Source organism: Nyctereutes procyonoides, unplaced genomic scaffold (assembly GCF_905146905.1).
Source record: "Nyctereutes procyonoides isolate TBG_1078 unplaced genomic scaffold, NYPRO_anot_genome, whole genome shotgun sequence".
Taxonomy (NCBI): domain Eukaryota; kingdom Metazoa; phylum Chordata; class Mammalia; order Carnivora; family Canidae; genus Nyctereutes; species Nyctereutes procyonoides.
Genome location: NW_026575120.1, coordinates 22969869 through 22984095, shown reverse-complemented (window position 1 = coordinate 22984095; position 14227 = coordinate 22969869). Strand labels below are relative to the sequence as shown.

The window sequence follows — 14227 nt, the reverse complement described above, 5'->3', positions numbered from 1 at the left end:
CCGAGAAGCCGACCAGAGTGCAGCGGTGGCGGCCGGCAGGGTCAGGCAGTAGGGGGTGCAGGCCCGCGGGGCAAAACGGCTGCAGGGCAGGCATCCCTGTGCTCCACGAGAGGGACTTGCAGATGCCCCACCACCTCCTCCACGCCCCCCAAAAAGCACAGCCAGGCTGGTGTACCGGATTCCGCAGGAGGCCCAGCTGGACCTTCCTGAGACTGCTTGTTGAGACACCCATGTTGTAAGATTTAGAATTCCCTCAACTTGGGCAACTTGGGCCCAGACTCCCCTGCTCCCTGCCCCCTGCCCCCTGCCCCCCTGGCCCTTTGTATGGTGCTCACTCTCAAGGGGCGCTGTTTTCGGGAATTATTGTCATGTTTGCGTTGGCTTTGGGGGGCCTGATACTCGAATTCCATATTCCTTCCTTTTTGCTCTCTTCCTGCTGCTGCACCTCTGGCTCCCCTCTCCCAGCCTTCTTCCTCAGACCAGCCTGACCCTGGAGACCTGGTGTCCAAAGGTTGCTGCCCACAAGCAGGCTAGGTTTGCCTGGGGATAGCGTGCTGCTTTTCAGACTTCCTGTTGCGGCCATAAATATGGGTCTGGGTTGCAGGAAAGAACACAGTGGAAGTCCAGCCCCGTGGGCTCGCTTAATGCTAAGGCAATCAGAGGCAAAGTTTCCCCCAGAAATTAGAAAATATTTCTCAGGAGACGGCCTAATTGATTTTTCATGGGACAGGTGGAGAAATTAACCTGGGATGGCTTTGCAGGAAGCAGACCAGCCCTGGGCCTTCCCTCCGCTCCCTCCGAGTTCTGAAGACCCTAAGTAATTGGACATTCCCTGGATGGTGATGATTAGGGTTCTCAGAGTTGCAGGAAAATTTCCCCGAAAACCATCAACACGAGTGGATAGGGTATTCCCTCAAACCTCACCAGCCCCATTTTCCTAGGGGTAGGCAGACTGTGAGGTTTGATTTTTTTGAGACTCAGGGAGGGCCCCTGGCAGTTATGTACCTAGTTGGATAACTTGGCAAGGACCCCTCCAATAGGAGGAAACGGGGGGGGGGGGGGGGGCGAGGGAGGTGGTAGATGTGAGTCACCCCAGGTGAGAATTGCCTTCTCTACCCTGTTTGAGTCTCACAGAGGATCAGTGAACCTTTCCATCTACCTCTGGAGCCTACAAACAAGCAGTCCACCTTTACTGGCCAGCTGACCCAGCCCATCACCTTCTCCTGTCCCCCACCCAGGTACCCCCTCAGAGGGTTAATTGGCCTGGGAACAGAACCCTTGTAACTGCTGTTTCTTTTCCCCCACAGGCCTGCACTCTGGAGCTTGCAGGGAGTGGACAGAGTGGATAGGAAAGAGCACAGAACCTGGGTATGATGGGCAGAGAGCCCAGTCAGGCTAGGGTGAGGCCGTCAACACTCAAGGTGGCTCGGACACCCCACTGTCACAGTCGAGAGGGCCGCTTGCCCAGCCTGGCAGTGCCCCACTGGCAGCCCCGGGACTGGAGCTTCTCTGCAGTGGGCCTCAAAGCCCGAGTGCTCCTTCCTCCCTCCTCCTCCCCATTCCTCCTTCCACCGGGAGTACTTTTATTGTGTCCGGCTCCTAAAGCCTTGGAGCCGGCCTCTCCGAGGCCTCCCGAAGTTTCCAAATTTCCATAAAAATGCATTTTCATTGTGGGACAGCCAAGCTTAGGGGGACAGGGATGTTCAGTGGGGTATCTGCAGCAGGGGGAGGAGGGAAGAGCAAACCGGAAGGAGCCTAAAGGAGGAGGGGGAGGAGAAGAGGAAACAGAAGTTCAAGGTGGACATCTGACGGGACTGGAGAGCAAATTTAGAAAGGCGTAGAGAAAAAAGGGGGGGGAGTGCAGAGAAGGGAACTGGAGCCCTCAGCCGTCCACCCCCCGTTTTCCCGAGGAGGAACTCGTTTAAGGGATTTTAGGACAAAGAAAACGAGGTGAAGGGCCTGGTAGCCAGCCGCTCGGTGGGGGTAGAGATGTGGGGGTGGGAGGGTGGTCTGAGAACCCGCGGGGCCACGGCCGCTCCGGGGTCTTCTCTCTGGATGGCGTTGAAGGTTTCACTGAATCGTCAACCCTCCTCCTCTCCTTTCCAAAAGAGAAGATTCAGGGCTAACCTGCCATGCTCCCTTTACGGCTCCTTCCCCACGCGCTCGCTCCTCGGGGTCTACACGCAGGCTGCACGAGCACCGGCGTTCCCGGGTGGACTCGCGCCGTGTGCACGCGCCTCCCCGCTCACGCACACGCACAGACACATGCACACTTACAGGGAGTGTCTACGGGAGGAGGGTCCTGCGCGCCAGCTCTGCGGTTAAGTCGGGAATCTGCCAGGTTACCAAAGTCAAGTGTAAGTGACAGTTCCCCCTCCGCCAGCAGGAAAGGAGACTACAAAAGTCCCTTTGTACGTCGGCAGCTCATTTAATATTATTTATGCATTTTTGTGCAAGGAATTGTGGGATTTTTCCCCACGGTAAACAATATGGAAATGTTAAAAATAGCGATCTTCCAGCGCGTGTCCGCCGACGCACACCCGGAGGACCCGGCGGGGCCGCCGCGGGGGCGCCGGGCGTCCGCGAGCCGAGAGACGGCCGGGGAAGCGCGGGCGAGCGCAGGGAACGCGGTCGCGGGCTCAGGGGGCCGGGGCGCCCGCACGCGGAGCCCGCGGACGCGGCCGCTTTAAGGGGGGGAGGGGCGGCGGCGGGGGGAGGGGCGGCGGGCGGCTCCTGTCACCGAGCGGCCGCCGGCGCGTCACGTGGGCGCGCGGCGCTGCGGCCATTGGCCCGAGGCACGTGTCCAGGAGACCGGCCCGCGACGTCACTCGAGGGGGCTCTGTTAAAAATAAGAACAAAAATCCAGAGCGAAAGTGTCTCGGGTTGCGCTAAGTGGCCTGGAAGCCGCCCGAGCCCGCGCGGAGGCCGAGGCGGCGAGGGCGCGCAGACGGCGAGGGAGCGGGGGCCGCCCAGCGCGGCGCGGCCCGGCCCGGCCCGGCCCGGCCCAGCCCGCGCCTCCCGCCGCTCCCCCATGCGCGTCGGGCCGCGGGGCTCGGCGGGGCTCGGCGGGGGCGCGGCCGCACGCCGGTGGGGCGCCCCGGCCCGCAGCGGGGCGGCGGCCGAGCGCAGCGCGGGCCCGCGGGCCTCCATGTGCGTGCTGGCGGCGGCGGCGGGCGCGCTGACCGCTGGCGCCCCGCACCCTCGAGGGCCGGCCGGGGCGCGCGGGCGGGGGCGGCCGGGCGGCGGCGGCGGCGGCGGCCCGAGCGGGCCCGGGCGGGCGTGAGCGCCGGGGAGCGCGCTGCCTGCATGCGCGCAGCTCCAGCCCGGGCGGCCGCGGCGGCAGCAGCACCGGCAGCGGCGGCACCGGCGGCGGCGGCGGCGGCGGAGGCGGCCGCGCGCGGGAGCGGAGCGCAGAGCCGCGGAGCAGCCCCGGGTCCCCGCCGGCCGGCTGTGACTGTCTAGCGCCCGGCGCGCGGCGGAGACGGGGACCCTGCTCTTCTGAATCACCGGCGTCCTGGTAGCTCCTGACCCGGCTCGTGGATTGGAACGTGGCTCCGCTCCGAGCGCGGCCGGTGACTCGCAGGAGCCCGGCCCGGGCCCCCGCCGCGCGCGCCCTCGGAAGCCCCGGGGGGTCGGAGCGGGCGCCGGCCGCGACAGTCTCCGCGCGCTCGGCGGGCGGGCCGAGGGCTGGTTGGAGGGGGGCCCCGGAGAACCGATCTGGGGTCTGTGGCGAACAGCATGGAGGAGCATGACCCCAAGCCCAGCGAAGCGGCGGCGGCGGCGGCGGCGGCGGCGGCGGCGGCGGCGGCGGCGGCGGAGGGGCAGCGGCAGCCGGAATCCAGCCCCAGCGGCGGCTCGGGGGGCGGCGGCAGCCCGGGCGACGCGGACACCGGCCGCCGGCGGGCTCTGATGCTGCCCGCGGCCCTGCAGGCGCCGGGCAACCACCAGCACCCGCACCGCATCACCAACTTCTTCATCGACAACATCTTGCGGCCCGAGTTCGGCCGGAGGAAGGACGCGGGGACGTGTTGCGCCGGCGCGGGAGGAGGAAGAGGCAGCGGCGCCGGCGGGGAAGGCGGCGCGGGCGGCACGGAAGGCGGCGGCGGCGCGGGCGGCGCCGAGCAGCTCCTGGGGTCGGGCCGAGAGGCCCGGCAGAGCGCGCCCGGGGCGCCCGGGGCGGGCGGGCCGCTGCCCGGCGGCTGTGGCGGCGGCGGCGGCGGCGGCGGCGGCGACTCTCCGGGCGACGGCGAAGGCGGCTCCAAGGCGCTCTCGCTGCACGGCGGCGCCAAGAAAGGCGGCGACGCCGGGGGCCCCCTGGACGGGGCGCTCAAGGCCCGCGCCCTGGGCGGCGGAGACCTGTCGGTGAGCTCGGACTCGGACAGCTCGCAGGCCGGCGCCAACCTGGGCGCGCAGCCCATGCTCTGGCCGGCCTGGGTCTACTGCACGCGCTACTCGGACCGGCCTTCTTCAGGTGAGCGGCAGGCGGGGAGGCCCGCGGGGTTGCGGGAGGCGCTGGCCGGGGACTCACCCCGGGGAAGAGGACGCCAGGACGGCACCCCCACCCCCAGCACACACAAAGACGCACCAGCGGGGACATTGTGTGCGCCTGACGCCGGCCGGGGCAGCGGCAGGGAGGGGAGGGGGCACGGCGGAATCGCAGGGGGATACAGACGGCTTAGAAAAGCAGAAGCGACAGGATTCTCTCTCTCTCTCTCTTTCTTGTTTTGGGGGCCACTCCCCAAAGTCCCCGGCTCTTCTCTCCCCTGCCTGGAGTTTATTTGGTGAGAGTGAGAGGTGGGTGGCTGGAAGACTGGCCTAGAAGCTGGACTCAACAATTTCTCGGCTCCGTCCTTCCAACTCAGTAGAGACCCAGGACCCATGCCCAGCTCGCCCCAACCCAGTTATCCCAGAAGAAGCCAGAGAAAGAAGGAGCGAGGCTTCAGACTCTTCCTTTGGCCTGGGCTGGGTGTGTGTGTGTGGGGGGGGGGGCGGGTTGGATAGAAGTAGGGAAGGGGTGTAAAACAGAGGTGCCCTTGGCCGGGTGGGGAAGCTCAGCACCCATCTTACACATGGCCGGTAAGACGGAGGCCCGCACCCCCCCCCCCCAAATAAAGGACCTGCTTGCAGAGGTTTCCCCAGGCAGCTCCAGGGAGGAAAGAGCCAGTTTGGGCCGGGTGGGGTGCAGGGGCCCGCGGGGGTGTGCAGAGGTTCTGGGTATATTCTCCATAGATCTAGGTTTGTAAAAGCTGAATGCATGTCCTGATGGAAATCCTCCGTTGCCTGAGATGGGGTGGCGGTGGGGGGGGGGAGGTGCTGCAGCTGCGAACCCGCCATTAGGAACGGGCTCCATTTGTCCCCAACCGGCGGCCCCCAGCCCTCCACTGTTTGGCGGGGGATGTTTACCCAAATCAGCGCAACCCAGTCGCCCCTGGGCCGACTTCCCGCAGAAACCCGTGTGTGTATTTCCAAGGAAATCCACATTTCTCCCGCTAGATCTGAAATTTGCTCCATTGTTCTCGCCTCCCTCCTTTGTTAATATTTAATTAACATAGAGGCTCACAATGCGGCCAGCGAGGAGGCTTGGCCCAGCTTTGTGCGGCGGTCGAGTGGCGGCCGCGTCAGGCCCGGTGCCCGCGGGAGCCCCGCAGCCCGGCCCGGCTCATGGAATCCCCGGACTTAAACCCATAAGATAACATGTGTATTTCTGGGCCTTTTAGAAAGAAGCAAGGCAGAGAGTTTTCTTTGCTGAGGTTTGCTTCTGTTGCTGCGACTCTTAAGTGTTTCCGTTTTGAAAGAAAATCAAAGAAAGAGAACTAAAAATCCCGATTTTAGGGAAATTTTGTTTCTGCAAAATGCCGTGTATCTTCTTATGGGCCGGTTCACGTGTGCAAGAGCCCTCGGGACCGGAGGGGATGGAGGGTAGGGAGGGTAGGGAGCGTGCTGCCCGGGCCGGGGAGGCGCAGCACGGGCCTCCCGAGAGCACGAGGCCGCGCTCGGGTCAGAGCAGGGCTCCGGGAGCCACCCCAGCCTTCACGCACCCCGGCAGCCTCTCCAGCACAGCCCTCCTGCCGGCTCGGAACCAGCACCCTCAGCTTCTGCGCAGCAGGGGCGGGACGGTGGGCGCGCTCGGGGTGGGTGGGGGCGCGGGGCTCGGTGGGGGTCTGCTCTAGAGTCTGGAAGACCAGGGGTTTGCACCCAATGGGGCTTGGCGCCCCGTCGCCGGCGTCCCCAGCCCGTCTTCCAGAGTGTGGTTTTCCCGGAGCGCGCCGCCGCCGGGCCGATGGGCAGGGAGCTCTGGCTGGCCCACACCCCTGGCCCGAGCAGCAGGGGTGCACCACGCGCTCTCCAGGTCGGTTCAGCAGCAGCTGGGGGGGCCTCTGGCAAGTTCCCTCTGCAGCCGCTGCGCAGGGTGTGGGGCTGTCCCTTGGCCCTGCTGGCTGGGCCGGTGGGCATGCTGTGGAGACCTGGGGGGTTCTGGCTGCTGGAGGGGTTGGGCAGGGGTCCAGCCTCCCGCCATCGGCCTCTGGGGAAGAGCTGGGACCGGAGCTCCCCAAAGTTCGATCACTGTACTGAGTAAGAAACCCACACATGTGCAGCCCGGCCTCCCTCCCCTAGCGGCCTCTGCAGTCTCTTCCCTCAAAGACACCTTCCTGGGGCTGAACTTCGAGACACCAACAATAAAGAAAGGATTGGCTCTCCTCTCTGCTCCCCTCATCCCGGCCTTTCCAGATGGCTGGGTCCTAGGACCTGTCCCAGACCAGCCTCCAGTGGTGCTGGGCGGAGGGGGTGCATCCCAGCAGGAGGAGACCCTCTATGCAAGGTCAGCTGGGCTCCACTGTGGCTCCCACTGGGGAAGCCCCAGTCCAGGAGGGGGTGCCTGTACTGGGAGCCTCAGCGGGAGGTGGCTCTGTGGTCCTTCCCCATCCAGGAAAGGAAGGATGTGTGTGCGGTCTCCCCTCTGGAAAGGAAACAATGAACTGGGACCCACAAGGCCAGTTAGGGGAAGAGAGGGGCCAGGGTGGAGGCAGACTCCCTTACTGCCCACTGCCCCTGAGCCCTGAGGGTATCAGCCCCTGGGGGCATCCGGTGCTGTTCCTGGGCTCCTCCTGCTGCTCCCGCAGCCCGGCAGCCCGCCCCTCCTCCAGCGTCCCTCTTCCCCCTCCTGCGCCACCCAGTCCTTACTCCTGGACAGAAAGACGCCATGCTAGGAAGTTTGGGGCTTTTGCCCTCCTGTAAGACTTTCCCTTTTATCTAGAGATCGATCTTTCTTTTTCTTTCTTTCTTTCTTTCTTTCTTTCTTTCTTTCTTTCTTAACCTTATGCAAACTCTAGGCCACATGTGGGGCTCAAACTCTGACCCCCGAGATCAAGAACTCCAGGCTCCCTGCCCTGAGCCAGCCAGGCACCCCTGGAGACCCTCCCACTAAGCCTTCCCTGTACCCGCACTAAGCCCCTTGCACCCAGATTTCCTCGGCCCACCTCTGGCTTTCCACCCCTTTCGTGGGGTGGGTCCTTGAGGCTGGAGAGAGCAAGCCATGCCAGCAGGCCCCGACCAATTGGGCGCCTTCCTCCCCAGCCCCTGCGCCCCTCTGTTGCTCCCCCTGAGTAGGCAGGCAGGCCCCAACCCTCCTAACCACCATGTCCTCTGTCCACCGTGCCCACCCAGGTCCCAGATCTCGCAAACCAAAGAAGAAGAACCCCAACAAAGAGGACAAGCGGCCCCGCACCGCCTTCACGGCGGAGCAGCTGCAGAGGCTCAAGGCGGAGTTCCAGACCAACAGGTACCTGACTGAGCAGCGGCGCCAGAGCCTGGCGCAGGAGCTCAGCCTCAACGAGTCACAGATCAAGATCTGGTTCCAGAACAAGCGCGCCAAGATCAAGAAGGCTACGGGCAACAAGAACACGCTGGCCGTCCACCTCATGGCGCAGGGCCTGTACAACCACTCAACGACCGCCAAGGAGGGCAAGTCGGACAGCGAGTAGGGCGGGCGGGCCCCAGAGTCTGGTCTCAGTCCGCGTTCAACAATGCAATAATTTAAAATCATCAAGGGCCAGTGTATAAAGATTATACCAGCATTCATAGTGAAGATATCGTGTATTAGCTATGGTTCTGCAATATTCTATGTATATATAATTTACAGGTGGTGTAAAATCCAAAATATCTGACTATAAAGTATTTTTTGAGTTTTTCTGTGTTTATGAGATTATGCTAATTTTATGATTTTTATGTTTTGTTTGCGAAGGGGGCTGCTTAGGGTTTCATCTTTTCTAATCCCCTAGGCTCCGTTGTGGGACATGGGACACTTTTATTTTTTAATTTCAAAAGAAGAAAAAAAATTAAAACAACTTGCTGAAGTCCAAAGATTTTTATTGCTGCATTTCACACGACTGTGAACCGAATAAATAGCTCCTACTTGGTCTCTGAGTTCTGCCACTTTGTTTGTGTGGGCTCAGTGAGGACAGCAGGAGGGTCTGCGCCCCCAGCCCTGGCCCCGGCCCAAGTGGGGAGGGCAGGGGCCCTGGCTGGGCCAGGTGACCTTTGGGGTCCTGGGAGGAGTGTGCGGCCTGGGCCTGGCCGTGGTCAGGAGCGCACCCCCTGGGGAACCCTGGGTCCATAGTGCTGGGCCACCCAGGCCCCCAGCCTCACCCAGCTCCCCTCCTCCTGCCTTCTCTCTGGGTGCTCCTCCTCCTCCTCCTCCTCCTTCCCTCCTCCTCCTCCTCCTCCTCCTCCTCCTCCTCCTCCTCCTCCTCCTCCTCCTCTCTTCCTTCTCACCAAGGCCTGGCCAGCACCTCCCAGCACCTCTCTGTGTGCTTCTGTTCTCGTCCGTCCGTCTTGTCTGTTGCTGTCCCCTACCAAGCCGCCTGCCGCCAGAGCCAGCCCTCTGGCCTCCAGGCCCCACTTCAGGGATCCCAGGCCAGTGGGCCCAGCCTGTGGCGGAGACCAGCAGTGGTAGAGCTGCCCCTCAGCCCTCCGGGCCCCGGGAATCTCCTGAGGCCCCACTGGCTCACCCAGGCACTTGCATGGGCCCCAGAGGTGGCTGAGGTCTGCTGCCTCTGGGCAGGCAGAGAGCTCCCGAGAGGGACCTGCTCTTTTCTTCCTTTTTTTTTTCTTCCCTTCCTTTTTTTTAAAATTTTTTTAAATTTTTTTTTAGTGGCTGCCTCATGTTTTGGAGAGCATTCTTTCAAGGTAAATGTGTATGTGTGTGTGCATAATCTATGTACTGCATGTACACACACACGAGCAAATGTGTATGAGTCCATAGTTCTGGAACATGTGGCTACCTTGATTTTTAATGGAACTCAGAATCCTCCAGGATTGAAAGGAAGGAAGAAAATATGTAAATAATCATTTCTTATCACTTTTTGTCTTTTCTTGTTTTTTTAATATACATTTTATTTTTGAAGGTGTGGTACAGTGTAAATTAAATATATTCAATATATCCCCACCAAGTACATATATATAAACAAACACATTATCTATATATATAACTCTGCACTGTCTCCTGTCTAGTGTATGGAAAAAGAATCGTGTCCAAATGTCCATCCGCAGCCAGGACAGCCCAGGGGGTGTGCCCATGGCTGAGCCAGACCCACGCTGAACCCCTGAGGGCTGAGGTTGAACTTCTCTCTTTGCCTTAAACCTCTTTATTTCACTGCGATAATAGTCTCACTTTGTACATACTAGTGCAAACCTTTTTAAAAAGGAAACTATAAAAAGAAAAGTTGTAATTTAAAAATTCTGTGAATAACCATCTGCTGCTTAGGAAACTCAATGAAATGATATGCCTTTTTAGCAGGAAGCAAAGGTTTTTGGTTTTTATTTTTTTATTTTTATTTTTTAGTTTATGAAACGTGCATTTTACAGTCCCAGTATCAAATATTTATAATCTTATGAGAAATGAATGTTTCTATTTACAACTGTGGTTATCAGCATTGTGAACATTCCCCTTGCATTTTTTTGTGTGTTTAAATTCTTGAAAGTTACATTAAATAAAAAAAATTGCTTTATTGTAAAATATTGGATGTCCGAGGTGGAATGACTAGTTGTTCTAAGTGTGTTTCTAAGTCCAGCCCAACCGCTCTGGTGCTCCTGGCCTTTGCTGCCATCGGAGCAGGGAGGTGAAAAAAAAGAAAAAGAAAAGAAAAGAAAAGAAAAAAAAGAAAAAAGAAAAGAAAAGAAAAGAAAAAAAAGATGCTTCAAATATCTCCTGTGTGAGCATAGAACCACCAAAGTAATTGAAGTACATTTCTTTACCAGAAGGAACTGTTTAAAAGTATGGTACTATTCCATAATTGCATAATTGTTGAAAATCCTACAGAAAGCAACAGGTGGCCATCCTCTCCACTGTTCCAATGGGAGGGACAGAGACACTGGTCCCATGGGGAGGGCTCTCCTCTTTTGTTTTTAGCCCCCAAAGCAAAGGACATGGACATATCCCAAGGCAGATGTGGGGAAAAGGACAGACTTAGCCCAAGCTGACCAGACGACTCAAAGCATCCATCCGGATAGTGTTTTGGGGAGGGTGGTGAGGGTCAGTGTGGCCAGGCAGGATGGTGGAGTGCACCCTGGGTGCCCAATTGGTCTATGTCCAGACTTTCCAGCCTTGAAAAAGATTGTTCTTCCAGTAAAAGAAGCTCAGAGACTAGTGAGGATCATCTGCTGCCAAAGGAGACCTGGTAGGCATTTTTGGGGTCTACATAGGCTTCCCAATGGAAAGCTGGGCCTTCAGGCAGGAGAGGGGGGCTGGCTGCTCCCAAGATTTGCAAAGATGCAAGGAATGAACAAGAGAGAGGCTCTGGGGCCCTAGCTGCCTGGTCCCAGGAGTGCTCCAGGGTCATTGTCAATGGGGTGTAATCACTTAGGCAACCCTAGCGTCTCTCCCCTCCCCCTGTACCATTCTGAGGATTCTTTAGGATGGGGCTTCTATTACCTAATTGGCCACTCTCTCTTTTTAATAAAAAGGCAGCATAACTACACAAATCCATCTTTCTTGTTCTTTCCATCAATTCACAAATCATAACGTTGAGGGGCAATGCACGGTTTTGTAAGGTAATGAGTTCCCCATCCTCAAAGGAGTGCAAGCAAACGTTTCTCCTGCAGTGGCATCAGGAGTTTTTCTTTTTTGTTTCTGGGTAGGGGTTTGGGCTGAGTGAACCCCCAGACCCTCGAAATGCTGAGATTCTGATCTTGCTCCTATGTTTATTTGAAAATTCAGCATAGAATCCAAGTGTGAGACTCATGAAGAGCCACCGTCTCTCTCACTTAGCGGCAAGTCGAGCCCAGAGCCAGGCCTGCAGGGGAGGCAAGGCTCCTTTCCGACTCGGGAGCCTGCTCCTTCCTCCTGGACTGGCGGCCTACGGAGCCCTGGACCCTGCCCGGGACCGCAGCGCCGCCGAGAGTTGCTGGAGCCTCCCGCTGGACCTCGGCCAGGCTGCTGCCCCTGCGGAAGGCCAGTCGCAGACGCGTTCTTCGGGGGCAAGCCCTCCTCCTTCCGGCGCAGGCCTGCCGCCCCCCAGGCCCGGCTGAGTCCACAATCTAGGCGGGCCTGCAGGTGTGGACAGGGGTGCGTATTGCTCCCACGGGGGCGCCGGGTAGAGCGGCCCAGCAGGGCCCCTGAGGGTTCAGAGGGCCTTCCTCTTGCGCCTGCCCTACGTGGTCGGATCCGGGGGTCACCCCGTGTGGACCCGCCCCGTGTCTTTTTCAGGGGAGACAAGGAAGGAGCCGCGCGGGGACACCGGTCTAGGCTCCAAGGGGACTCCCACCGTGTTAGGGTTCTCCTTGAGTGAAAAGGTGAGAGGGACGCGGCTTCCAGCCGGCGGGCGCAGGTGTGCGGGCGCGCGGCGCTCAGGACGCCTCCGCGGACGCCGAATGCAAAGACGCTCGCTCGGGGCGCCCGGAGGCGGGGAGGCCGCGCGCTCGCTGCTGCTGCGCGCTGGGTCGTTCGGCCCCGGCCCCGGCCCCGGCCCCGGTCCCGGCCCCGGCTCCCGTAGAGTCCGACCTCCGCGCTCTCCGCCTGCGCCTGCCCCCGCGGCGCCCCGGGCGGCCCCGGGACGTCCCGGCTCCGCCGAAACCTGCCGCCTGCCGCAGGGAGCGGCCCCGGAGGCCGGCGCGCGGGCTCGGCGACCCAGGGCCGGGGCGCAGCGCCCACTGCCCTCTGCTCCCACAGCCGCACCCGCCCGGCGCCTCTCCCGCCCGGCGCCCCGCGAGCCGAGGCAGGTCCGGGCCCCGCGGTTCGGGCGGGCGCCGTGGAGCTGCGGGCTGGGGACCGAGCGGGCGGGAGCGCCCGGTGCGCCCCGGCAGCGGACAGGGGGGCGCGTGGGCGTGTCGGTGAGCCCCGCTACACAGTCAGGTTGTGAATTTAAAACGCTTCACCGTAGTTTTGCTGCCTGCCCACGGAAAATAAAAGGCCGTTCTTGAAATCGCCTGAAATGTAACAATATTCATTAAAGTGGCTCCTAATTATGAGATTTAATCAGGCGTGGTTCGCAGTGCTTGGCGCTGGCTGGTGAGGCCGGGGATGACGGGTACTATTATTGTTGTCGTTAGCAGGGTTCTCGGGCGACCAGTGCCGGCCACCTCCTCAGTGTGGGAATTTGGGGAGCCCCGAGATGGAGGAAGGGGGGGCAGAATGACTCCAGAGCCTTGGGGGAACAGGTGTGGGCCAAGCCTACTGCCCCTGAGGACCGGGCGCAGGTCCGGTCCAGGCCTGAGCAGCAAGCCTGCAGGAGGCAGGGGACCCCCCCACTCCTAGGCCCTCCATGTGCCCCAGAGACACCAGGGCTGGCTTTCCGGGAAGGGGAGCCTTAGGTCCAGAGCCCAGGACACCTCCCTGCTCTAGAGGGGGCCCCCCTTTCAGGGCTGAGCCCCACGCTGTGCTCTGAAGGAGGAACAAAGAGTAGCCAGATCGGCCTCCCGGGTGCCTTTCCGTCCCCTATGCCTGGAAGGCGTCCCAGAGAGGCCCCAGCGCTGGTGCCCCAAAGGCCAGGAGGGAAGAGGAGCCGAGGGTCCAGAGGGCTGCGCCTCTGCTCGGCCTGTGTCGCCTCCTCCCGCGCAGATCGGCTCGTGGGCCGCAGGGCCTCTGGCACCAAGGGGTGCTCTGTGGGGCCGAGGAATGGTGGGGATCACTGAGTGCATGGACCGTCTGGAAGAGTCAGGGTGGGCCGCCGCTCATCCCCATCTGTCAGGCTGCGAAACTTGGCCGTGCGGTCGGTCGGAGCGCGCTGCCTGCGGAAGGGGCCGCCCAGAGCCTTTCAGCCGCGCCTTCGGGGTTCTCTCCTCCCGCCAAGTCCTTTGTCTGGAAGGGGACTGTCAGCTCTGCCGCCTTTGCTTGCCTCCTCCTTCCCCCAACCTCTACCCCCTCCGCTAACTGCCCTTTCTTCCCTCGGCTTTTCTCTCCTCCTTGGATGGGTAATCACAGGCTCCAGCTGCCAAGCGCGCTGCGAGGAGTTGCTGCCCGGGTTCTGAGTGTGCTGCCCCTCCCAGCAGCAGACTGGCGCTTCCCCCAACCTCCCCAGACCGGCCCTGCCCTCTGGCGTCACTTAGTGGCCAGGGGCGGCTCCATCCCACTTTTCCCTTTAGGCCAAAACTTTGTCCTGGGGTTTTTGGTAGCTGTACTCTCCCACTCCTGTTGACAAAATGAGTGTCCTGGCAGTTGGCATTTCCTTGGATTCAGGCAGTGGGGGGGGGGGGGGACGACATGGTGGGATCATGAAGCTCTTTGCAGAATTCTACTACCACCAAGGCCAGTCCCCCTTTTGTATTCCTGCAAGTAAGGTGCCCCCCAATAAACCACTTAAGTTATAACTCAGAAGTCTCAGCTTATCCCTTCCGATGTTAAAACATCTGGCTGGAAGTTGGGAAAATCTTAATCCCTCAAATGATGAATATGCTGGCTTCCAAACATCTGTTTGTTTGGGGATTGGCTGAAGCCAGCAAAGAAAGCAGTGGGCTGAGCTTGCTGTCTGTGGCCCAAACGTCTGTGCTTCCACAAGTGGGCCCGGTCAGCTCGGGGTTCAGTTTTTCATGTAAACACGGAACATCACCCAGCACAGAAAGGAGTATCCTACAGTGAAGGTACAGTTTTGTAACTGTCCCCCCACCAGCCAGCCATTCATCTCTCCAATAGCAAGAAAATCTACCTAATGGGCTTCCCCGTGGAGTTTTTTCTGCCAGGGAAAATGAGCCTAAAGCAACTGGCACAGAACGGGGCTCTGGAAGTGAGAAGTTG

General features: G+C 60.4%; 1 protein-coding gene across 1 annotated transcript; it reads left to right on the top strand.

Moving 5' to 3' along the window:
- Positions 1-3148: 3148 nt before the first annotated feature.
- EN2 (engrailed homeobox 2) lies at positions 3149-8285 on the top strand. The gene is made up of 5 exons (XM_055334754.1): positions 3149-3225; positions 3317-3450; positions 3522-3722; positions 3800-4471; positions 7666-8285. The coding sequence occupies exons 1-5, from the start codon at positions 3149-3151 to the stop codon at positions 7980-7982; spliced, it is 1401 nt and encodes a 466-aa protein (XP_055190729.1). The 3' UTR covers positions 7983-8285.
- Positions 8286-14227: the final 5942 nt, after the last annotated feature.